General features: G+C 27.8%; 2 protein-coding genes across 2 annotated transcripts; both read left to right on the forward strand.

The window, feature by feature from the left end:
- The first annotated feature begins 1,533 nt into the window (after nucleotides 1-1,533).
- LOC119688669 (putative gustatory receptor 39b) lies at nucleotides 1,534-4,089 on the forward strand. Its single transcript, XM_038103339.1, has 3 exons — nucleotides 1,534-2,109; nucleotides 2,211-2,381; nucleotides 4,015-4,089. Exons 1-3 carry the CDS (start codon nucleotides 1,534-1,536, stop codon nucleotides 4,087-4,089), a joined length of 822 nt encoding a protein of 273 aa, XP_037959267.1.
- An 8,368-nt stretch (nucleotides 4,090-12,457) lies between these two features.
- Nucleotides 12,458-24,090, forward strand: LOC119689280 (cytosolic 10-formyltetrahydrofolate dehydrogenase). Its single transcript, XM_038104072.1, has 4 exons — nucleotides 12,458-12,496; nucleotides 20,918-22,629; nucleotides 22,692-23,079; nucleotides 23,291-24,090. The coding sequence occupies exons 1-4, from the start codon at nucleotides 12,491-12,493 to the stop codon at nucleotides 23,918-23,920; spliced, it is 2,736 nt and encodes a 911-aa protein (XP_037960000.1). The 5' UTR covers nucleotides 12,458-12,490; the 3' UTR covers nucleotides 23,921-24,090.
- Nucleotides 24,091-24,468: the final 378 nt, after the last annotated feature.

A 24,468-nucleotide genomic window follows, 5' to 3' on the forward strand; every position in this document is an offset into this window, starting at 1 on the left:
ACGTATGGCTTAAACATTTGCTGCAACTTAGGTGCAGGAATATTCTCGCTATTCACTAAAGATAAAATATTTCAGGCTAAATTTTAAATGATTCTCGAAGCTTGTAGATTAGATACAAATCACATCAGAGATAGGTGTAAATTTGTGTTTTTATCGACAATATAAGTTTCTCAAGCAGCAATATAAGTTTCTCAATAATTTACGAATAAATCAAAGGTCGTCAGAGAAGATAGCAGCAAAATTGAGGATAATCAACTTGTTGACATAACTCGTATTTAGATTAACGGTCACATTCACATATATTGAGAGAAATAAAATAGTAGACACACTTTGGTGCTTCTATGATTGTATCTAAAGGGATTTGAATGAATGTTTCTCTAAACATCGTTACAAGGTATACTTACTCCACTTTCTTTAGTTAAGGCTTAGTAATATTCTGTTGGACTTGGCAATTGTATAATAAGATTTCGTCTTGGCAAGTTAGAGTTTTTCTGTTGACTAGTGTATAAGAGCCGACACAGATAAACTAAGCATGTCTTATAATAATAATAATAATAATATCTAATTGCAATAAGTAAAATCTGCTTTGAGTTTCTAATGGTTTAACTTTGAAATAAATCTTCCTCCAATAATTGGGTGCTGGTCAATATGTTTTGTGTATGAAATACTTACAGTTACATAAGTTATAAGTTTTTAAATAATTATTATATATTAATTATAAATTTTTATTATTAAATATTTATAATAAAATAATAAAAAATACAGATACATTTGAGTCTTTAATATTAAAACTAAAAGTGATCAATTAAACTCGATTAGCATTTCGCAATTTTTCAATTTTTTTTCTAATACGAAATTAATTAAATTATTTTAGTAACTATTTTTACTTACATTTTTTTTTGTTTTAAAAACGCAAATAATTTACAGCTGGGAAAATTGAAAATTCACGTGAGTAATAAATTCATGTGAAGTTATCTTTATGGCAGGCATTAAAAATTAATATTACAAATTGTGTGTAATGAATAAAAAAACCAGGCGTTATCGTGTCTATCACGTTTTTTTAACGAATTATATACACTCGTATTGCAGCCTGAAAGTCTACTGAAACGGTGTGGTTTTTTAGTGAAGTTGTACACTTTCTTGTGGTAACAATCTGATATTAGAGAAATCAGGTGTAAGATACCTACTTCTTTCATGACGGTGCAAGATTTTTGGTTATGTCATTTTGCATTTCTGGGATTGGTACCGTTTCGGTACTATCAGCAGCAACATCGGAACCAATATAAATATATGCAGCAAATATACGCTACTACTATACTCTTATTCAATTGGTTTTTAACGATTTACAGCCTTTTTACACTGCAGATTAAGGATAATTTGATGATATCAAATTTCGTCAATATAATTGTTTTCATACTGAAGACTTTTTGCTTATCTATAATACTGACTGAGGTTATATTTAATTGCACAAAATTTGATATTTATTTGGAGAAGTGTAAACTTCTAGAGAAAAATTTTCGTATTCAGCTACATATGATAAGTAGCAGCTATTGGTCCTTGTTTCGACGTAAACATCAGAGAATAAAATATTTAATTTTCATCATAACGGTTGGAGTGGGAATTATTATTGCATCGCTGGTCATATGTCTACAGAACTACACAGCTTACTTTTTGTATTCTATACCGTCTCTATTGGTATTACGTGGTCGTTTCCTGCAAATTATGGTATATATAGACCATATTGTGATGTATATGGAAATGTTGAATTTAAAATTGAAGTCTGTTGTAAACTGTAAAATACGGAAAGAGCACATACACTTGGATTTAAATTATGATGCAATTGAGTCCTTGGAATATCTGTTACAATTAAAAAATATTTACAATGAAATCTATGAGTTGGTGATACATTTTAATGAGTTTTGTGGTTGGTCGATGTTTAGCTTATTCACAATTAATTTTGTTGATATCATTGTAAATGTGTATTGGATTTTTATGACCATTGTTGATCTCTATCCATTCTCAATGATATATTTTACTACGTCACTTGTAATGCCACTTATTGTCATTGTTGTTATGATCTGCTATAGCGGGGAATATTGTAAAAGGGAAGTAAGTGATGTGAATTAAAAATATTTTTATAATTTCAATATATAACAAATACATATTCAATTTGCTTTCTACATGTAAATAATGCGTTCTTATTATTTTAGCATCTTAATACAATGAAATTTGTTCAACGACTTTTATGTACGTCTTGTTATGATAACACCACAAAAGCTTATAATAATTTAGTGGCTGAGTTCTGTACCCAAATCAAGCAGGATCCTTTGCTCATAACGCCAAAGGAATTTTTTACTATTGATTTACAATTGCTGATGCAGGTAAGACTTTTTAACTCCATACCAAAACTTACCAGCTCTTTGTGTCTCAGTTGGAAAGATTTTTTATGCTGCACATATCTTCAACTATTAAATTGATTGTTAAAGCCTGTTTCGACGAAAGAAACTATATTCTTAATATGAACTATTACGAGTATTTTCAATAGATTTAATTTTTTTATTGCTACGCCTATTTGCATTATAAACAACGAGTAGCTTGTGTCTGATCAATAATATAAATACATAAATAAGCAATTTTCAAACGAAATTACTGTAGAAACTAATTCGTTGCTATTTCAGCAACATTTCGCCGTTTTAGTCGAAATGTTGCTGCAACCTCAGTGTGAAACATGTTGCTTTCGTCAGTGACTGGACAATTTTACATCACTGTTCCTAATGTGCCATGGTGCTTTTAAACGTTGGATTATTTTGAAATTATGTTGTCGAACACTAGTGATATTGTAACAACAAAAAATTATTCTTATTATTATTTTTAATTAATTAATGGTTTATATAATTTTTTTAAAATTCCAAGGTTAATATACGTACGTCGTCAATAATTTTACGAATAGTTCCTTGCCATTTCGAAACAAACTGTGTTTTAGAATCGATGTGACTAGTCTCAAAAAAGATGCAAAGCGTGTTTGCTTATTTTTGCTTACTTGAAGTGGTGAATTTCCGATCCAATATAGCAGTGAAACCATACAACAAAGTTTTTGCAATATTTTTGGAACTCATCGGACGAAATTGCTTTTGGTATGTCTTTTGAAGTTTTTTAAATGACCGATATAGTATTGAAAGAATTATCTTTCGTCGCGAATTTTAGTTTGCAAAATAGTCAAAAGTCACCGCCTGAAATAAATTCAGATGAATAAGATGGATCAGAATTAAAACGAATGATTATCTGATCTGACAAAAGTTAATTGCTTGGCATATTCTCTTCGACTGCCTTAATGTGTCTTTTTAAATGGATGAAAATAGTCAGCTGAGAGTACTTTGAGTCTACTGAGAAAACTGAGAGCTTTTGACTCATATTTCTATCAAAAAAATTGTTATGAATAAATCTTTAAATGAATTCGCCATATAATGTCTCTATGCAATTAGTTGTATTTGTTTGTAAATATATGATATTGTTTTTATCCGCTAGCTAAGGATGGAAGAGAATGATGCCGAAACTAATTTAAGAATGATGAGTTAATTTTTAACTATTCCCCGAAAACGAGTTATTACCATTTAAGTACGTATTATATAAAAATGTAATCAAGTTTTAAGATAAAAGGTTTTGTTTTGCTACCATAAAACAGCTATGCTTCCGAAATTATCTTGCAATTTTAATAATAGGCTTAAGAGAACATTCTTAGACTATAAATGATTTTTATCGTCTTATTACTTGTTAATAAGTTTATTTGCTTTTATAATATATTCTCATTTTGAAGGATAATAGAGCGACTCATATTGGCAACATAATGTGCTGTTAACTCGAATTATTATTGAATTAAATATGAAATAACACAAAGGATAATTAATATCATTTATCATTAATATTAAAAAAAAATTGGAACGAATATGTAGAATTGCATAGATTTATCAAACGATGTATAAGATATATATACATATAATAAATTTTTAATTTCAGATCTTTGCTGCGGTTGTTTCGTATGTGGTGATTTTAATGCAATTCCAGACATTAAAAAATGAAGCCCAAAACTAAATTCACGAAAGATTACAATTTAATTTCTAACTTATAAATTCGTAAGAAAAATAAAATCGTTTTTAAATATATATATTTATATATATATATACTCCAATTTACATCGATATAACTGATGAAAACCACTTTTGTATATTGAATAATAATAAAACTTAATAAATAATTTCGTTCATATTATAGTATTTCAATGTAATGTAGTTGCTTATAATCTCTTACTTTAATAAATCCTTATAAGAATAACTTCAAAAGTCTAGCACTAAGTATAATAAACTCTGGAATTATTCAAAACTTTGCATTTTTAAATACAGCAATAATGTCATGATATATACACGTATCTTCTGCTCAAAAAGTGCCGGGATTTTGATGTTTGTTAACTACTCCTTAATTAATAGACCATCTGTCAAACTTAAGTCTATTTAGCGATTTTCACTATGGAAAATTCTTGTTGTACGCGATTTTTTGACCAAACACGGCACCACTGTTATCGCTCAGGCACCATATTCGCAAGATCTGGATCCGTGCGACTTTTTCCTGTTCCCGAAACTCAAATTGCCCCTTCGTAGTAAGCGTTTTGAGTCTATTGAATCGGTAAAAAAGAATTCGCTGAAGGAACTAAAATCCATACTTGCGCGGGCCTACGAAAAGTGTATAAAAGATTGGATTAAGCGTTGGCATATGTGTATCGCTTCAGAAGGAGCATATTTTGAAGGAGATAAAATAAATTTGGAATAAAATTTAAATTTGTGTGTTTCATTTACAAAATCCGAGTATTTTTTGAGCAGAAGGCTTAAATGTTGTTGTAACATCACTTTGAATGTATAATCGGATACTTTTTGAACTAGTGTCACTATTTCTTGATAATTATTGACTTGAATAGTCGATCCTCTGTTAATATTCTATTCTATATACATATTTTGCAACACTTTATTTAGGGGAAACAGTTTTTTTTTTGTTTTGTATATTGTTTTATATGGTATTATATATGGTATTAAAGAACAATAAATAAAACAAAACAAGACATAAAGCAACTAGTTATAGATAACTAACAAGCAATTTAAATTTAAACATATTAGGGGATTCCACGCAATAATGAATTAACTGTAGTACATTTCAATGATTTAAGCCCAAAGATCGCACGGCTTTTGGCGCTTTAGACGGCGAATTGGCTCAGTTGTCGCTAGTAAATGCGCCTAAGCATTTATGTGACAACTAAGTCTATCTTGGTGTGATTTGGCTTTGGCATGAATTTCTTCCTGTACTGTTGACACTCCGAGGTCACGATGTAAGCGTTTGTTACACTCCGTAGCATGAAATTTTGGAATCTTTGAATGATGGAAATTTGTGTTTTGCTTGCGCAACCCCATGGCTGTATTCCATATGTCCAGATTGGTTGGAGCATTTGTTTGTATAATACAAGTTTATTGAAAAGCGATAGTTTTGATTTTTTGCCGATTAACCATTTCAACGATTTGAATTTAAGATCTAATTCACTTCTTTTCTTTTTTATGTGCTCGCTCCATCTTAGTTTTGCGTCCAAAGTCATACCCAAGTATTTCGCAGAATTTCAAAAAACATATTTAAGAAATCGTTAAACAACAAAATCATAACTCTTATGAAAAAAAATGTCTCTTCATCAAAACAAGTCAAAAATCAAATATCAATGACTGTGAAGTTTGAATTGCATGAATTTTATATTGAATTGGGTTCTTCAATTGTGTTACGGGACTAACTTCGTGGATGTGAAATGCACACTAACATCATGCCCTTTGTCACCCAGGATTTTTTGTTTTTGCAACGTTGTAGAAACGATCGTGTGTATAACGATAATCCAGAAATTCTCGACATTTTATAAACGAACATCTGTTAAGTTATTCTCGTTCTAGTACCAGCTACTATATATACCGACAAGTCATGAATAATGATCTCAAAAGGGCAATCGATTACATTTTAATGACGTTTTGTATCGCACCAAATAGTTAAGTTTAAACAAAATCAGAAATGTGTTTTCTACAGTTATGTATGTTTGGAACCATAAAATGAAGAACATTGTAATCTTATTGTAGTTTTTTTTATTAAGTAGTTTCAGTTCAGACCCGCATTAAATACCCAAAATGTTGTCTTATTAAGAACAACTGTGGCTCATTTTTTTCAGTTTGCACAATGTTATAGCTGTCCTGAATATTTTTTTCGTCAGTAGTTTTATTTTGTATTATAATTGGTCAGCATAATAAGATGTTAATCTTCAAAATATTAACAAAAATATTTTTAAAAGTATAGAAAGTATAGAAAAATTGTGCAATATTTAATAAATTGGATTAAAAGTTTTTGTTGTTGTGATTTGAGTTAGTGCTATTGTGCACTTTTACTCTTTTGTGGCTGGGGGGGGGGGGGTCTTATCCCTGCCACTTACTAAGCCTTAACTATACTTGTACTAGAATTGTTATCATTTATTTATCTTTTAACTGATGACGTACCGTAGATCAGTATATCTTCCTGTGCGTCCTGTGAAAGACTTAAGGTTTGATAGGACGGGGTTGGGCAACGTATCAACTTTTGTGAATAATTTTAGGGCTCTGTCCTTGATATATTTTTTCACTGAGTCGATCCTTAGACTCTATGCGTATCTGTTGTTCTGATTTACCATAGAATCTTAATTAATCTTCTTAAAGTCAGATTTTGTGCTATCTGTAATTGCTTTATGGCAGTATTTGAGGCTTTGCTGTATGTAACAGCTATTAGAACAGCTATTTCGTTTGCATTTCATAAGTTTATAACAGTTAAGCTATTTGTCAAAAGTGACTCCTAAATATTTTATGCTTTCTTCCCACCGTATCTTCGTGCTACCGACGCTCACTCCTGGAGGATGCTGTCTTCTCTTTCGTGTTATGAATATAGTCTTGGTTTTTTCGTTGCTAATTTTAATCTTCCATTTCTGGAAGTATTCCACCATGAGGTCTATATTTCTCTATAAAGTGTTACTTACATTTATGCCATCCCAGAAGTTTTTGTATCCACTCGATTTAGAACTGCTTTAATTTTGATACTGTATTATGTGCTTGCTTGGATTGCAATGCCATTATATATCATGAGCTGTTATTAGCATGCTTAAAAACTGGAACGAATTTGTGTTATCATTATATTATTGCGAAATGCGGTAAAAGAATGTCCTACAAATGGACCACTTACATCCTCCTGTTATCCGGCGAAAATTGAAGGATCGTATTTAGGAAAATCGTTACATCAATCTTATCAGTACATAAGGTACTGATACCTTATGGCAATATTTTTTGTTTTAATTCTTTCAATATTCTATTTGTGGCGTAAAACTGAGAACGATAATTAAAAAATGGACTGCGAAATGTACTCGTTAAATAATGTTGGAAGAAGATTGTCAAAAATGGGTACAAATATCGTATTTTCAACGAAAATAATATATAATTTTGACTTAAGGTTTTAAAGTAAGACCTACGCATATTTTAAGTTTTAAGTAATGGACTAAATATTGTTATGTTATAAATACAATATATATTGATATTCAGATGTCTGAGTTGGTGAAACAGCACCTTTACTCTATTTTATCTGTGGACAGTTTTAAGTCACACTAAATACGGGGCTTTATAATATGATGGATCTGATGTCTTTGTATCTGCCTGTGTTTATCAAATTTCGCTGTATTTTTAGGATACTGAGAGTTGGATTATAAATACAATATATAATGTAAATAATGTTCCAACATTATTTCATTGTGATTTATGTTTGTCAATTTTTTTGTAATTTTCTTTGAAATAATGATCATAAAATCTTTTATCTCCGATTACATATAATACTTGTCTATTCTATTATCAATATAAGCTCTTTGAAGACTTTTATTGTTTAGTTATTAAATTTGCAAGTTTATTTTAAGAATTTTGCAGAGAAGTTACCTTGAAGAGTTATAATATAGTATTATTTAATAATAGATCATTTTACAGTGTACATACATTGCTACTATTTGCATTGCATTGAAATATTAACAAAACCTTTTCTTACATACATATGTGTGCAGTTTTTAAAGACACTCGGCGAGCTTACTTACTTACATATTCAAGATACATTTATCGTTACCAATAAAATTAAAATTGATAAGAAAAGTACTTGGTTAGTAGAATTTATTTGTTTATATTTTTTGTTATTCGGAATTAGTTTATTTTTAAAATTTCTAATTATGTGTGACTATAAAGTTAGAAATGTTCATATATATTTCATTGATAAAGAAATTTTGCTTGTCATCTAAATTAACGTACATATAAGGTATAAAGAGACAAAAAGAGAGAAAGACTACACCCTACTTACGGTATACTATTAATGTAAAAGTAGCAAATAATTTCGATATTACAGGTATGATAGCTTAAATAAATACTTGATAAAATAGTTGTAAATAATACATAATATAATTTTAAATTAGTATCCAATAATTCGTGAAAGCAACTATGCTCTTAAGATATATGAAATTATTATATAGGTAGATAAATTAATTACGAATTATGGTAAAAAATAAAATTTCTAACATGAATTAAAAAAGGAAATAATATTATATAGCTCTTTTAATTATTACATATTCAATATTTAATTTTAAAGTTCCTTGATACTTTTTTTTGATATTAATAAACAGATCTTGGTCAGATCTTGGTTTAGTGTAGGTTTTATATTAAGGTCTTTTGTAACTTTATTACCTTGTTTTTGATTTGTTTTATAAATCAAGTTCTTATTCAACAAACATCAAATCTGAGATATCTTGTTTCCCTAAATTTTCCTACAACGACTGCAAATACTAATTATTTATTCGACTTGGTCACAAAATTTTTAAGACCTCAGCCGTCAGACTTGAAAGTCATTTGGCTGAGATCTCATTCCAGTAATCTGGAGGAGAAGATAAAAGAAACTTTATATTATGTACAAATGTATATATTTCGTAAGGATATTTAAATAATTTAATGTCATAATGACAAAGTTATCTATTTCCGTACAAAGATAAATACATATTGAAGATATTTTTCTTGCTTTAAATACAAAAATTTATTAATAATTAGACTTCATCTGTGGTTGACTGACTTTATATTTTTTTACAAATAATGGCAAATTGTAGAAAGACTTGATGCTTTCATAACATACAGTCCAAAAACTATATACGAACCATCAAATGTTTCTAAAGATCACTCACTGATGATATATATTTAGCGACGTTCGAAAAAGCTAAATGGTTAGATTAACATTTAACATATTTGTATTCAAAACAAAATTTATTGTGTAAGGACACATATGAATGTATATAAGAGTACAGTTCCATTTAAAATTTTGCTGCTTGTTAACAGTTTCATTAATATTATTATTAAAATATTATAATATTAATTTAAATTAGTTTCTCAAATACGCAAAATAAAGTATTATGATACTTCATAATACTTTATGGTGCTTTGTTATTGCGGACTTCAGCACTCATTGCATGGGTTTTATTATAGAATTATTAAAACTCTATTTCAAGTCTTGTCAAACTTAAGGGTTTAGTCACTTTTATAACGTGTACCGTATCACTTTTCATATCGATTTTTGGCACTGTATTTGAATCAGTTTATTTTTTTTAGTCGTCGAGTTTATATATATATAAATGAAACGCAACTGAGTTTAGTATTATATTTAGGATTATATTATATCAAGAAGAATCATAAACTATATACGTGATTTAACTATGCTCGGTTTGCTAGAAATTTAGTTTTTATCGGTTTTAGTTTTGTTAAATATTTTAGACTACGTTGTTAAAAGTTATTACAGCAATTTTAGTACTCTTATATTATTAATAAGTTTTTAGATATTCAATAGATCTTTGTTTAGTCGGTACTGGGCGTGGATGTTCGCCAATATAGTATAGATTTTATAACCTTAACTTGCATTCGATTGTAAAACACTTTTGCATAACAGAAGATACTTTTTCTGTGAAATTTTCCGAACTTTACTATTTTTATCATTCAATACTATATCATTTTATCATTCTCAATTTTTTCCCGTGATTTATTTTTATTTTTACCTTTTTATTATTATCGCTGCTTACTATAGACTCCAGATTTTTTCAATATCGATATTCTTTGAAATTGTATTTAGCTGTGTTTATAAGTTAGTATATAATAGTCGTTTCAATTTCATATCGATTCACATTTTTTTTTGTTTTATTTAATAATTTTTAATTGATTTTTATAAAAACAATATTAAAAAAATGTGTTTTTGAAATTTGTTTAGTCAATTATATTATTATTGTTTTTAATTAATATTTCAATTATTGAATACGAACATACGTTTCCTTAAAATTTTATGTTATGTAGAATTTACGTTATTTTTTAAATAATTGAATTTATTTTTAAAAACATATGGTTATGGGTCAAGTACGGTTTTGGGTCTTTTGGTTAAGAAGCGCTGACTCTGAGACTCACATTTGGCAGGACCGGAATTCGATTCCTGGTACTTGCAGTATCAAAAATAAATATTTATGAATAATTATATACAAGAATTATTTCCAAGGGCATTGATGATGGATATTTGGCAATACTCGAAATAGCTGTATGGTTAGCCAAAAATTCAATTAATTAAAATTTTTGTTGTTGTAGTTTACTACTTTTCAAAAATTAATTTTTATTTAATCTTATATATGAAAATAAATCGAAAAATGTATTGGTAGGCGCATAACTCAACAAGAGAAGCTGAACCCTACACACCAGGTTCTATTGAGGAGATTTTTTTTACCGACTATAAAATAGGTAGGAACATAAAACTGCCACATTTCAAATCTTTTTGACAGAACGAAGTCTGTCGGGTTCGCTAGTATAAGAATAAATTCTAAGGTATAGATGGTGTAAAAAGTTTATATGCAATTAATTATTTAAAACTATTAATGTAATACAATTTTATTCCTAACTGCGTTTCATTGTCGTATGGAACGCATATTCTCAATCGATGTACCTCAGACCATACTTGCATTAGTATTGCTGGACATAATTATATAAAATATAAATTAAATAAAAAATTAAATGTTGTTGCGATTTTATTACTGTTAAAAACCTCGCCATCAAAAACAATAGTTTATATTAGAAATTTACTTTCCTCATCAAAACGGACGCTAAAAATCATTTAATAAAATGTTAAATAAAAATTAAAATTATTGTATTTTTTATTTTAATAAGTTTTGTAACTTGCACTTAATAAAAACAAAAACTGAAATATATGAAACTTATACAAGGCTTTTAATCTTCTATTACACTATTTTTTTGAATGGTTTTAGCAAAGTTTTATTACTTATTTATATATTTAGCTGATAGCAAAGTTCTAAATCGGAACTAAGCCATAAACCGGTATATTTGTAGGAGGGGAAACCGACCCAACTGAAAGAAATATATCAGGCTATGGTTTTTTGAACAGTGTTGATTTATACCAATAAAATTTTTATTTTTATTTAATCAAATTTTTAGCCATCTACATAGCTATTTTGGGATATTTTAAATATCCATCGTCTGTGGCGTTTCGCAAACATTTTTTATATATAATGTGAACCGTTTTTAAAAAGTTGTTTTTATATTAAAACGGATAAGTATGTTTATTTATTAAATAAATTTGTTAAGTATGCTTTTTAAAAGAATAACTTATATAATTATAATAGTGCAGACACTAAAAATATTTTAAACTGGATCGTAAAAACCTCAATGTCAGAGCGAAAGACTTAACGAAACAATTCCATTTCTTTTTTTTTTGAATCGAAACAAAAAAAATTTTCAGTTCGAAACATTGCTTAACATATATCTAACCATATTTAAGCATACATTTTTTTTTGTACCAATGTCATATCAATAATTTAATAACTTTTCACACAAAAGCTTAAGAAAATAATCGTTAAGTGCAAATTTTTAGCTCATTGCAATAGTCAGTGAAACCGACTACAATAACTGATTAGTTTATAATAATCTAAATAATATTTATTTATGTAAAAATATTTGTACGATAATATGGTAATATGTTTATTAAATATTTTAACTTCCATTTTTTTGCTGTATTTGTACCAGCTGATTTGTTGATAATATTTGAAAAGCTTAAGATTATGAAAAAGTTCAAACAATAAAATAAAGTAAAAAACTTTTTAATCAAATGTAAGTATATATAAAGTTGTTCTGTTGCAGATCACTCAATAGTGCAGCAGTTTTCTCTACGATTAGTTGTACTAAACTAGGCTATTTGGAAAGTGTTTAACTAAAAGTTCATAAGCCACAATAGCGTTTAATAGAAATTAATCGCCAGAAAGTGCTTTTAAGTGTTTTTTAAAATAAAAAATAAATTAATATATACACAAAATCCATCCCGCTAAATTATATTAAAGAAGACTAAAATGGCAGTTAGTATTTAAAATTTTTACAAATAAAATTATTTTCTATTAAATCAATTTATTTTAGTTTTTTTGTGAAAGAATTAATGAAAGTTTTTATATAATTAATCAATTATAAAATAATTTTAAAGTGCTAATTTTTTTTCGTTTCACTTTTGCATTAATGCATTAAATTTAAGAAATTTAATAATGCGTTAATTTATAATTAAATTTATTGCCGTCATTTGTGTTAAAAATTCTATTCTTGCTTAAAGTGAAATAGTATGTAGAGATTCGTAATTATTCGATTCGTAAAAATATTTATTTAATTAAAATAATTAAATATGCATAATATGTAATTTAATTTCGGTTTTAGTATATTTGGTATTATATTTTTATATAAAAGATTTTTATAGAATAATATGTAAAATAATTTAAAAAATTAAGTAATTATATAAAGTAATTTAATTAAAATAAATAATTAAGTGTGATAACAATAAAATCAAAAATCATTTTTATTAATATTTTAAATATGTTATTAAACTATTTTGCTCATTGTTGGTTTCTTTTATTTTTTTTTATTTTCTATAAAAAGCTCGTTGTACAAATAATATCGAAAATTATTTGATTTTCATTTAACACAATTTCGGCCGGCGTCGTACTTTCGCTTTACTTGCGTGCTTGAAAGTAAATATGAAATTATTTTGAATGCTCATGGGGGGTTTCTTATCGGTCATAATTTCAAATGTCAACGTAGATACATTTTAATATAAGTATATATATATAAACTACAATTATTTGATTGAATATAGAGTACATTTGAGTACATTAAATCACACACAAATAAATAACGAATAACAAAAATTGTAAATAACAAAATGAAGTATATATTTTTATTGACATTAAAAAGTCATTATAATATAATACGACATTTCTCGAATAAAAGTAAAAGTAATATATTCTTATATTAATTTCAATGAAAAGATAATTAAATGTTATTTTTATATTTTAAAAATTGTTGTGGAATATATACTTGGATTATACTAATAAATTATACTAATTGATTTTATAAAGAAGACCTGGGAACAGGTGATTACTGACCAAAGCATTTTTTTTAACAGAGTAGTATCGAGATTAAACAATTAAAAATAAAAATATAATTAATTAATTAATTCAATTATTCTACAGCTGGTTTATGATTTCGTTCCAATATAAACACAGCAAGTAAATTTGTTAATAAAACTTTCACAGCAAAAGTAACAAAACTCCAGAAAAATAGTAGGGCTTTGGGTCAGTTGGTTAAGGTACGCTGATACTGAGCTTCACATTTGGCTGAACCAGAACTCGATTTCTGGTACTTGCAGTATCAAAAATAATTATTTATGAATAAATTAATACAAGAATTATTTCCAAGACCACTGATGATGGGTATTTGACAATACTCGAAACAGCTGCATGGTCAGCCAAAAATTCAATTAATCAAAATAATATAAAAAATAAAATTTTTGTTGTTGTAGTTCACTACTGTTCACTACGAAAAATCTCTTTTAATTTTTATGTATTATTTTATTTTTAAATTTTTTATGTTTCACAATAATTTTGTATATTTAAAAGTTTTGTTTGTAGAAATATTAAAATGTTTTTGGGTTTCTAAGGTAAACTAAAATATTAAGAAAATAGGAATAATTAGATATACAAATAGATATAATTAATAATCGTAATCTTCAATTTGTCATTCATATTCTTTTTATAATAAAAATAAGTAATAAATGCGCATAGATTAAAAAGTTAGTATTTAGATTTAGGTGTTAATCACTTCAGTTGTATGTTGCAGTTTTAAAAACATTTCTCTAAATTAATTAATAAATAACAAAACTTTTGCATTTTAATGATTTAAAGAGGACTCTAATAAGCAGATATAATAAAAGTACTTAGTCGTAGTTGTTACACATAGAAAGCATTTATCTATATATATAAAAATAAAACTTAAAATTAACACATATAGTAAATGAATTTAACAATGTTTTAATTATATACAACAGTAATTAAAACAAAACATTCTACATCAGGATTATGTTTCACTTTGTAAAATATATATCATGTAAAAGACTTTTGTGCTTTAAAAATTAAATATAACCGAAGTAAACTAATATTTTATTAAGAAAAATATTTGGAGAATCCCAAATAATCACAATAATATTAATAAATACTATTATTATAATTATTATATGGTAATATTATTATATAATATTGTAATTAACAAAAATTATAACAAATAAAAGTATATTTATGTATAGTATAGTATATAAAAATATATATGAATACTTAAGAGAAATATTGTTTTTATAAATGACTTACAAACATTTAATTATTTAAATTTATAAACAAATTTTAAATTCACAAATATTTCGCTTGACTTTATAGACTATTTGTAGTGTACATAATAAAAAAAAAGTTGGTTGAAATATTTGGTTACTAAACAATACTTTATCAAATTTAAATAACTTACGCACCTTAGTAGACTCTTAGAATCGTCCTTATAAACTTTTTGGCTGTTAATATGTAAACTCTATGTTAGTTACTGAGGAAAAAATAAAACAATTTATTTTTATATATTTTATTAAAACTCATATTTTATTATATTAAGCTTTTATTATATTAAGGCGTATAATTTAACATTTTTTTATTTTTATTTAGTTATATTGTTTGAATAAAACTAAATTATTAAATTTGCTGACTCAGGTAATTTGCATTTATTTGAGGATTTTTTAAATATATCTGCAATATTTTTATATATAAATAATTTGTGAGATTTTACAGGGATCAGATTGTTCCAAGACCCCTTTAATATGACGACGTCCCTCGAATAGTTTTTCAATAATATAAATTTATCTTTTTAATCTCTTTTAATCAATTCAACTTTTTTTTATTGGCAATTAAACTTAATAGATAATATTATTATTATTATTTCCTTGGTGTACTTTGGGTAAAGACACCGCTCTTAGTAAGAGCATAGGGCGGATAATGGTTCAGTACTTTCTCACCTTTACTTAATTTTATTATAAGTTGTCGATTTAAGCTGTAAGTTTTTAATATTGTTTTTATTTTAAGTGCTGTAATCGTTAGTAGTTTATTACTAAAATAATCTGTTAAATATTAATGAAATTTAAATAGAGTTTAGAAAATATTGATAATATTGTTGTTTTGTTTTAAAATATTATTTCACACACATTATATATATAATTTTTTTTGCTATTTGAGGCTTTTCTGAATTGCCAATTGTCAATAATTTTTTGTTGGTTTTTATTTTACCATATATTTATATAATAATTTAATATAAATAATTTATTCACATTTCTGCTACTTTGGATAGAAAAAAATAACAAATGATAGTTCGATCATAATTCTAAATAGGTTCGAATTGGAACAAAAAAATTTATATAAAAAATAAATCAAAATAATTATAATAATATAATATTATAATGTAATAAATATTTTAATAAATGGACTTACAAACTGTAATATGTGTCATATAAAACAATTTATAGAGGCGGTGACAGAAATCCTTTTTAAATTTTTTTTTAACTCATACTACATGTGGTCCCATTTTCACTAAGTCACACTTAAAAGTAACGTACATACTAGATTTCTAATAGATATAAATTTGTTTATTAATTATTTTTAAATTAATTATATTTATCATTTTAAAGTATTCTTTAATTAATAATAGAAGATGTAAAAAATTAAATTAAATTAAATTCAAATTTTTATTGAAATTAACTTTTTCAATCTCAATTGTTATTTTTTAAAGATATTATTTATTTTAAAAAAAAAATTTATTTTTTGAGTGGTACGAAGTAAATAAAAATTTAAAAAGTAAATCATTATTTTATGAAATTTTAGTAATATGTAGAATAATATAAATTACCATTATTAAATTAAATTTTTAATAAAATTGTAATGCATCAAGAGTCTGATAAATTATAGAATTATAAACATGAACAGTTTAATTTATAAATAATAATACAAAATTTTTTTTATTACGTGATATAAGTCGTTGTGCTTCAAAATACCTTTGATTTTGAAAAAATCTATAATATAATACTATAATTGCATTAAATGAGAACAAAATTTAAAAAGACTTAAAAGGCAGTAGTCTTAACAAATAGTGCCTACTTTTTTTTAGTTTGCAATTATACTTATACAATTATTAATACATTAATGAAATATAATTGAATATTAAATTTTCTAATGACTCCAATTATCCGGTCTTAGTATGAAAAAGTTAATCTTATTAAAGCCTCGTTATATGATTATTTGTAAATACTATAGTTTTGATTTAGTTTTAGTTCCTTCAATTATAGTTCATTAACAACATTGGTCTAGCATAACTTGATACTAGTAAAATACGTTCAAAAATTTTTAACTAATTTAACTTTAGGTTAACTGGCGATTTTGTGTAAGATTGCGACAGATTCCACGTAAAACGTTTACGGGTCCATTGCATTACACTAAAGCTCTAGTTTTCAATATGTTCCCACTTCGAGTGACTTGGTATCCTAGAAGCATTATATGATACTTGTATTCAAGATTTAACTGCTTCACCTTGACACCTATTTATGTTCTGTGAAAATTATGTGAAACTTCCGACATCAATTTCTGACAGTTTTTCACGGTCCTCAAAAAACAGAGGATGCATTAATTTTCAGTAATAAAAACGATGTTTAACGTTAAATTTTTCTTGCCGAGAGTGACGCGTTTTTATGATGAAAAGAAACTATTTAGAAGTTATTTAGAAGGATTCGAATAGCAAAGAAAGGACAAGGACAAAAATTTCTTTAATTTATTGAAATTCGGCTGACCATACAACGCTGTTTCGAGTACTGCCAAGTACTCATCATGAGTGGTCTTAGGAAATAATCAAATTTTTTAATTAGTTTATAGTCCATATGTATAAAAATGATATTTATTTAACATTTTTGTTTTTCATACCAAAGGTTTCACAAAACTAAAATAATTTTTTTTTGGTCTTATTACGTAGCGAAACAAAAAACTTAGATAAAAAAAAAAAAATATTACAAACTGTATTTCGTTCCGCATAACAAATTATTTAAAATTGTTTTGTTAGAAAAATAATGTTATGTTCCGTAACAATTGAAAAATTGTTCAAGGTGTAATATCACAAAGAAAATGTGATATGCAATCGAGTGATCTAGGTTTGTGTCTATGAGAATTACGTAAAATAAATGTACACAAATATAGAGAGAAAAAGTAGAAACCAAGGGTAGTAACTGTTAGTAAAATGTTAAATTTAAGCCAATAGTTATAATATAGGTAAGGGTTTGTATGTACAGAGATTATATAAATATAAAATTTATGATAAACCGATGCTATACATATATAAACAGAAAATATCATAAAAAGTGAATATGCGTATTTATGTTATATTTTAAACCCGCCAATAATACAGTTACTTATACAGTTTAACTATGTTTGGTATATATTTCTATACATGTTAATCGTTATATATAGAACTATTCCCTCGTAAAAATGTATATTACAATTTGTATGCATATTGCGCTATTTTAACTTAAATGGTTTAGAACTGAAATTATGTATAAGATGTGCCTAGTATAATTGCGAGGATTATTATAATTATTAAAATATGTTAATTGAAAATACTCATTAAACTATTTGGAAATTGTTATTCACACAAAAAAAAATGTGTAAATGAATTTTGTTTTTATAATTATTTTAACTATTTATTGTAGCAGAGAACTACAACGAGTCATAATTTTAATACTCAGAGTACACTCATAAAAAACCAAATCTAAGTGCGTATAAATATTTTTCACGTACACTATTTATATGCATTCGTATACGCCACAGCAATGATTCATAAGTGCTTCACAGCTCCACAAGAATGCATATACATTTCTAAGTAGATAAGCATAAATGGCAAATGATTCATGAATCATAGTATATACTCAGGGTGAGTATACTCATATACTCATCGAAAATGAATCAATCGATCGTTTTTAGCATTCGAAAAAATTTTGTGTGAACGCTGTTGTTTGCTAAGCAAAAAGTTTGCGTGTTGCTGTTGTTGTTAGCATTGCAAATGCATGTGTTTTGTTTGTGTTTTTGAATACTTCATGTGCGGTTGCTTTAGTAGCAAATTGTGTGCACAGTAAAGAACAACAGACAAATTTTTACCGACTGTGACGTAATACTCATGAATGATTCATACATCATTTGCATCACCTTTGTGTCGAATGTCGGTGTTTATGAATATCATATGAGAGGAGAGTATAAATTATTATAAGTGCTGTCAGCTGTATGTATGAATCAGGTGGAGTCGAATATACGAAAAAATAGAGTCAAAATGCATATAAATGAAACACAGTCACTGATTCGAGTATGATTCAAGTATGATTCGAGTGTTGAGCACTTACTGCAGTTCTCTGATATGTAAGCCATTTTTAACATAAAAATTACTAACGTCTTTGTTGTTTAAATGATCGTAACTTTATTTTTTGTTCTATTGCAGAACAGTTTATCTTTGTAAATTTATTTCTTTGTGACAGGAAAAAACAAATTCCAAAAATAATACTATGAAGTGAAGAAAGTCCATTGGTATGTACCGAGTTAGAAGACAACACAATATTTGTACTATTATAAAATTCAGAAAGAATTTGTACATGGTTGTATTTCAGTTTTGTTGTTGGTGTTTTAAGTATTATGCCCAAGTCATACACAATTCACCGAAATATCTAAATTGTGATGATTTCAGGCTTGCATTTCCTAAGAATATCTATCGGTTAAGTATAGGCAAATTCTTACTTAAATCACTTACTAGGTTCGTTTATGAAACTGTGATTTCTTTTCTGATGTCTTATCGTTCTATTCACACAAAGGTGGTGAACCTAAACACTGGGGAAGTTATTTTTGCTGTGCACATTAGTTCGCTATTAATAGTTCCAGAGGAATCACGTAAAGTAGTATGCCTGTTTGATTACAGCAGCGAAAGGGATTACTTTGTCGATAGCTAAGTTCAATAAAAGCAATAAAAAAATGTTACTTAGAAAATGCGTAAATGTCGAGACGGATGAGCTTGAGTAAAAGAGACTTTTCAATTTGTGAAATATGATTCCGATTTTTTTACAATTTTTAAGTAGAAAATATTATTTATTTTCTTTATTTGTTTATTAATTTTTTTTTATAAATTTTATAAGTTGAAATCATAACTGATAACACAAAATAAATTGCATGAAACCTCCCTTCAGCAAATTAATTTGTTTGTGTGTGAATTAAAATTGATAGGAAAATTTATTTTTTTATTAATATTACTAACATCACGATGATGATTTTTTTATAAATAATTTTATTAAAATAATCATATCCTTGAGTCCAAATTTCGTAGGATACAGGGATTGTACGCTTAGCTCTTTTCAGTAATTGTAATTTGTTTTATTGTAATCTTATTATTAAGAGATTTTTCGGGACAAACATTAGCTTTTTAAACTGGCTATAACGATTGATCCAATTATATTAAAAATTCTTTAAAATAAAAAATTACTTTTTTTTTTGCTATTCGATTATATTTGTATATTAGAAAAAAATATATACTTATTAAGGTGAAAGCATCATCCTCACTTCCTTATCATGAAGTGATTTAAGTATTTCCTAAGTGCGCCTTAAGTGGTAATATTATTTAAGTGCTGAATGCAAAAAAAAAACATAAGTATCTTATAGTATTAAGTCTCACACAAAGGAATATAATATTAAATGATTTTGAGTGGAATTTGTTTTTACTTAAAATAAAATGAAATTGGTAAGGGCCATGTTATGTAGAGTGTCATCGGCTCGTCATGAGCAAAATGGTTGTTGTTGTAAACGCAAATTATATAATTGAAAGTGAGAGAAAAAACAATATGTCGGTTCATATTTGATCATGAGAGCCGAGTCTATCTGTGCCTTGTCACTTAGGCAAAGCAGTGTTCTTCAGTAAGAAATGTTAACATTTGTATCTTTTAGAAGCAAATTATTACAATTTCTGTGACACTCTACATAACATGCTCAAAACAGGCAAATTGACGATCCAATAACACTCTACATAACATGGCCTTAAAAAACCAAATAATAAATTGCTTTAAATCAATGTAGTATAGATTTTAAGAAACAGGGTAATCCTTTCGATTAAATGGTTATTTTGATATATTGTTTGGACCATTAAAAGCTAGTAGGCATTGTTCAAATCAATTTATTAAGAGAAAACTTCTATTTTATAGTTCTTCTTTGATCACTTAAATTCTTTTTGAATAAATGTTGCAATAGCAGGATAATACAATTAAATTCATACTACATATGTAAAAAGTTGTTAATATTATATTATTAGTTTAATATTATTTATTTTACCACTAATACTCTCAATTTTTCTGTATTTTTTAGAATGACTTACGCATTGCAATCATTGGACAGAGCAATTTTGCAGCTGATGTGCTTGAATTGCTCTTATCAAAGCAGTATAATATAGTAGGTGTATTCACAATACCAGATAAGGGTAGTCGCGAAGATGTTTTAGCTACAACAGCAGCATACCATAAGATACCTGTTTTTAAATTTGCATCCTGGCGTCGTAAAGGTGTTGCCATACCTGAAGTTTTGGCACAATATAAGTCGGTGAATGCTACACTTAATGTGTTACCCTATTGTTCGCAGTTTATACCAATGGAAGTAATTGATGGTGCTGCCTTAGGTAGTATTTGTTATCACCCATCTGTATTACCTAGACATCGTGGTGCTAGTGCAATATCTTGGACTTTGATTGAAGGTGATGAAGTTGCTGGTTTCACTATATTCTGGGCTGATGATGGTCTTGATACTGGTCCAATTCTTTTAATAAAACAAACACCTTTGGAACCCACCGACACATTAGATACAATATATAAACGTTTTCTATATCCAGAAGGTGTTAAGTCTATGGGTATTGCTGTTGATATGGTTGCTGCTGGTACTGCCCCAAAGATTACTCAAACCGAAGTTGGTGCCACTTATGATCCTGCCATGTTTAAAGAGGAAAATCAGTACATAAATTTAAATCAAAATGCAGACCGTATTTGGAATTATGTACGTGGACTTGATTCAGTACCAGGTGCTTTGGCTGTAGTGATACATGAGGATGGTAGTGAGGAGAAAATACGCCTATTTGGTGCACACTTGTTTTCAGCTGGTTTAAAGACACCTGCCAAATCGTTAACATTGAAAGGAAGTCCTTCAAAGGCATATGTGCACGATGAAGGCTTGTTAATTAAGGGTACAGACGGAGCATTTGTAAATGTGAGACGTATAAAGAAAGGAAGCAAGATGATTAATGCCTGTGATTGGTTTAAGCAAGCAGAAGTGAAGCAAATTACAGATTTTTCTGAAGATGAACTTTCTAAAAAGGAAATTTTACGCAATATATGGCAAGCAATATTAAAATCCCCAATTGAGGCAGAGAGTGATTTCTTTGCTGCCGGTGCAGGATCCATGGATGTGGTACGTTTGGTAGAAGAGTGTAAAGATGCTTTAGATGTGCCCTTAGAAAATGAAAATGTTTATATGGCACCAGTATTTGAGGAATTCTTTGCTGAAATTGTTAAAAGTCTTCGACAGGGCAGTTCAAGCTCAAATGTTAAGGTAGAATTCGAAGGCTTCGTACTTAAAGCAAATAAACGTGAAATTTCAGTGCCAACACAACTATTTATTAATGGTAAATTTGTGGACGCTGAGGGAAAACAAGTATTAGAGACGATTAATCCAGCGGATGAGGAGGTTATTTGCGAAGTGGCTTGCGCTTCTGTTGGAGACGTTGATAAGGCAACACAAGCAGCACATAAAGCTTTCTATGGTGCATGGAAACAAATATCAGCTAGACAGCGTGGTGAGCTAATGCTCAAATTGGCTGATCTTATGGAACAACATAAGGAGGAACTAGCAACAATTGAAGCGGTTGATTCCGGCGCAGTCTATACGTTAGCACTAAAAACACATGTTGGAATGTCAATTGACGCATGGCGTTACTTTGCTGGATGGTGCGATAAAATACAAGGAAATACTATTCCTGTTAATCCAGCCAGACCAAATAATGTGCTTACATTTACAAAGAAGGAACCAATTGGGTAGGAATAGAAAATTAATAATTATTTTATGATAAATAATATAACTACATAATTTTTCACAGTGTGGTGGGATTAATTACACCTTGGAACTATCCTTTGATGATGTTGTCATGGAAAATGGCTGCTTGTATTGCAGCCGGTAATACTTGCTTGATTAAACCTGCTCAAACATCTCCGCTCACCGCTTTGAAATTTGCTGAACTAACAGTAAAAGCTGGTTTTCCACCAGGTGTTATTAATGTTGTACCTGGCAGGGGTGGAGAAGCAGGACAAGCAATTGCCGACCATATGCTTATACGTAAATTGGGTTTCACTGGTTCCACACCCATTGGCCAAACTATAATGAAGTCATGTGCGGTTTCTAATATTAAAAAATGCTCCTTGGAATTAGGTGGAAAAAGTCCGTTAGTTATTTTTGCTGATTGTGATTTAGATAAAGCCGTGAAGCATGTAAGTTCATTTTTATTTGTTTGATTATATAAAAATTTATGTTTGTTTTTGCTTAACCTACTATCTGCTAAGGAAATATTTTGCTTGCTACAAGATATTGATTAGTTCAAAGCGCCTGTGTTGTGCCTATTTCTATTTTCTATATCTAGAATATCTCTCTATATCTCTATATAATTTAATTCGTTAATTAATATGTTTCTCTTGATTTCAGGGCATGTCATCAGTATTTTTCAACAAGGGTGAAAACTGCATTGCTGCTGGACGCTTGTTTATAGAAGATCGTATACATGATGAGTTTGTACGTCGTGTCTTAAAAGATTTACGTACGATGGCAATTGGAGATCCATTAAATCGCTCTACTGCGCATGGACCACAAAATCACCGTGCACATTTTGAAAAATTGCTTGCTTTCTGCGAACGTGGCATTGCAGAAGGTGCGAAATTACTTTATGGAGGCAGAAAAGTGCCAAATTTGAAGGGTCTATTCTTTGAACCCACCGTTTTTACAGATGTTGAGGACCATATGTTTATTGCTCAGGAAGAATCTTTTGGACCAATTATGATAATATCGAAATTCAATGGCAGCGATGTCGATTCTGTAATGAAACGTGCAAATCGTACAGAGTATGGCTTGGCTAGTGGAGTATTTACAAAAGACATTGCTAAAGCGTTATCATTTGCTGATAACATTGAAGCCGGTACTGTGTTTGTGAATGTTTATAATAAGACTGACGTAGCAGCACCATTTGGTGGTTTCAAACAGAGTGGTTTTGGCAAGGATTTGGGTCAAGAAGCACTTAATGAATATTTGAAAACGAAATGTGTTACTATTGAATATTAATTCGAATCAACTGTTGTTACTTAAAGTTCTCAAGACTTATTATATATTATTATGTATAATACAGAATATTATTGTATTAAGCGAATGGTCAAATATTATCTACTTAATTTGAATAGAATTTCATGTAATAATGAACCATTTGAAATTGAATAAATATATTAAAATAAATGGAATTGCATTATGTTTTATATTCCAAGTTTATCGTTTTGTTTTAGGAGTTAACAGGAATATTTAACAGAGTTACGTTTAGAAGATATTTGTTGATCTATACTACTAGCTTGTAAGCAAGTGTGAAATGTAATAATGTTTAAAGAACTTAGTATTAATATTAATACGTTTAGTGATTATTTTTTGTTAAGTATATTAATGAAAGAGTCTAAAAACAGCATTTTTATTCCGTTCTTGTATTGTTTGATTATTATAGAAATTATTTGAAAAAGGATCTAATCGTTTGGCTCATAGTATTATAGAAGAGAAATAATATAAACAAATCATTTGTTTAGATCTATTTTTATAGAAAGTGGACCAAATCATTACATAGACAATCT

This window comes from Teleopsis dalmanni, chromosome X (assembly GCF_002237135.1).
Source record: "Teleopsis dalmanni isolate 2A chromosome X, ASM223713v2, whole genome shotgun sequence".
NCBI classification, from domain to species: Eukaryota; Metazoa; Arthropoda; class Insecta; order Diptera; family Diopsidae; genus Teleopsis; species Teleopsis dalmanni.

What these genes read in the sequence shown, in the direction of transcription:
- LOC119688669 (XM_038103339.1), top strand. Translation starts at nt 1,534, where the DNA reads ATGATAAGTAGCAGCTATTGGTCCTTGTTTCGACGTAAACATCAGAGA. An exon ending in GGGAATATTGTAAAAGGGAA is followed by an intron (nt 2,110 to 2,210) that starts GTAAGTGATGTG and finishes TTATTATTTTAG; the next exon opens with CATCTTAATACAATGAAATT. An exon ending in ATTTACAATTGCTGATGCAG is followed by an intron (nt 2,382 to 4,014) that starts GTAAGACTTTTT and finishes TTTTAATTTCAG; the next exon opens with ATCTTTGCTGCGGTTGTTTC.
- LOC119689280 (XM_038104072.1), top strand. An exon ending in ACAAAGAAGGAACCAATTGG is followed by an intron (nt 22,630 to 22,691) that starts GTAGGAATAGAA and finishes AATTTTTCACAG; the next exon opens with TGTGGTGGGATTAATTACAC. An exon ending in TAGATAAAGCCGTGAAGCAT is followed by an intron (nt 23,080 to 23,290) that starts GTAAGTTCATTT and finishes TCTTGATTTCAG; the next exon opens with GGCATGTCATCAGTATTTTT.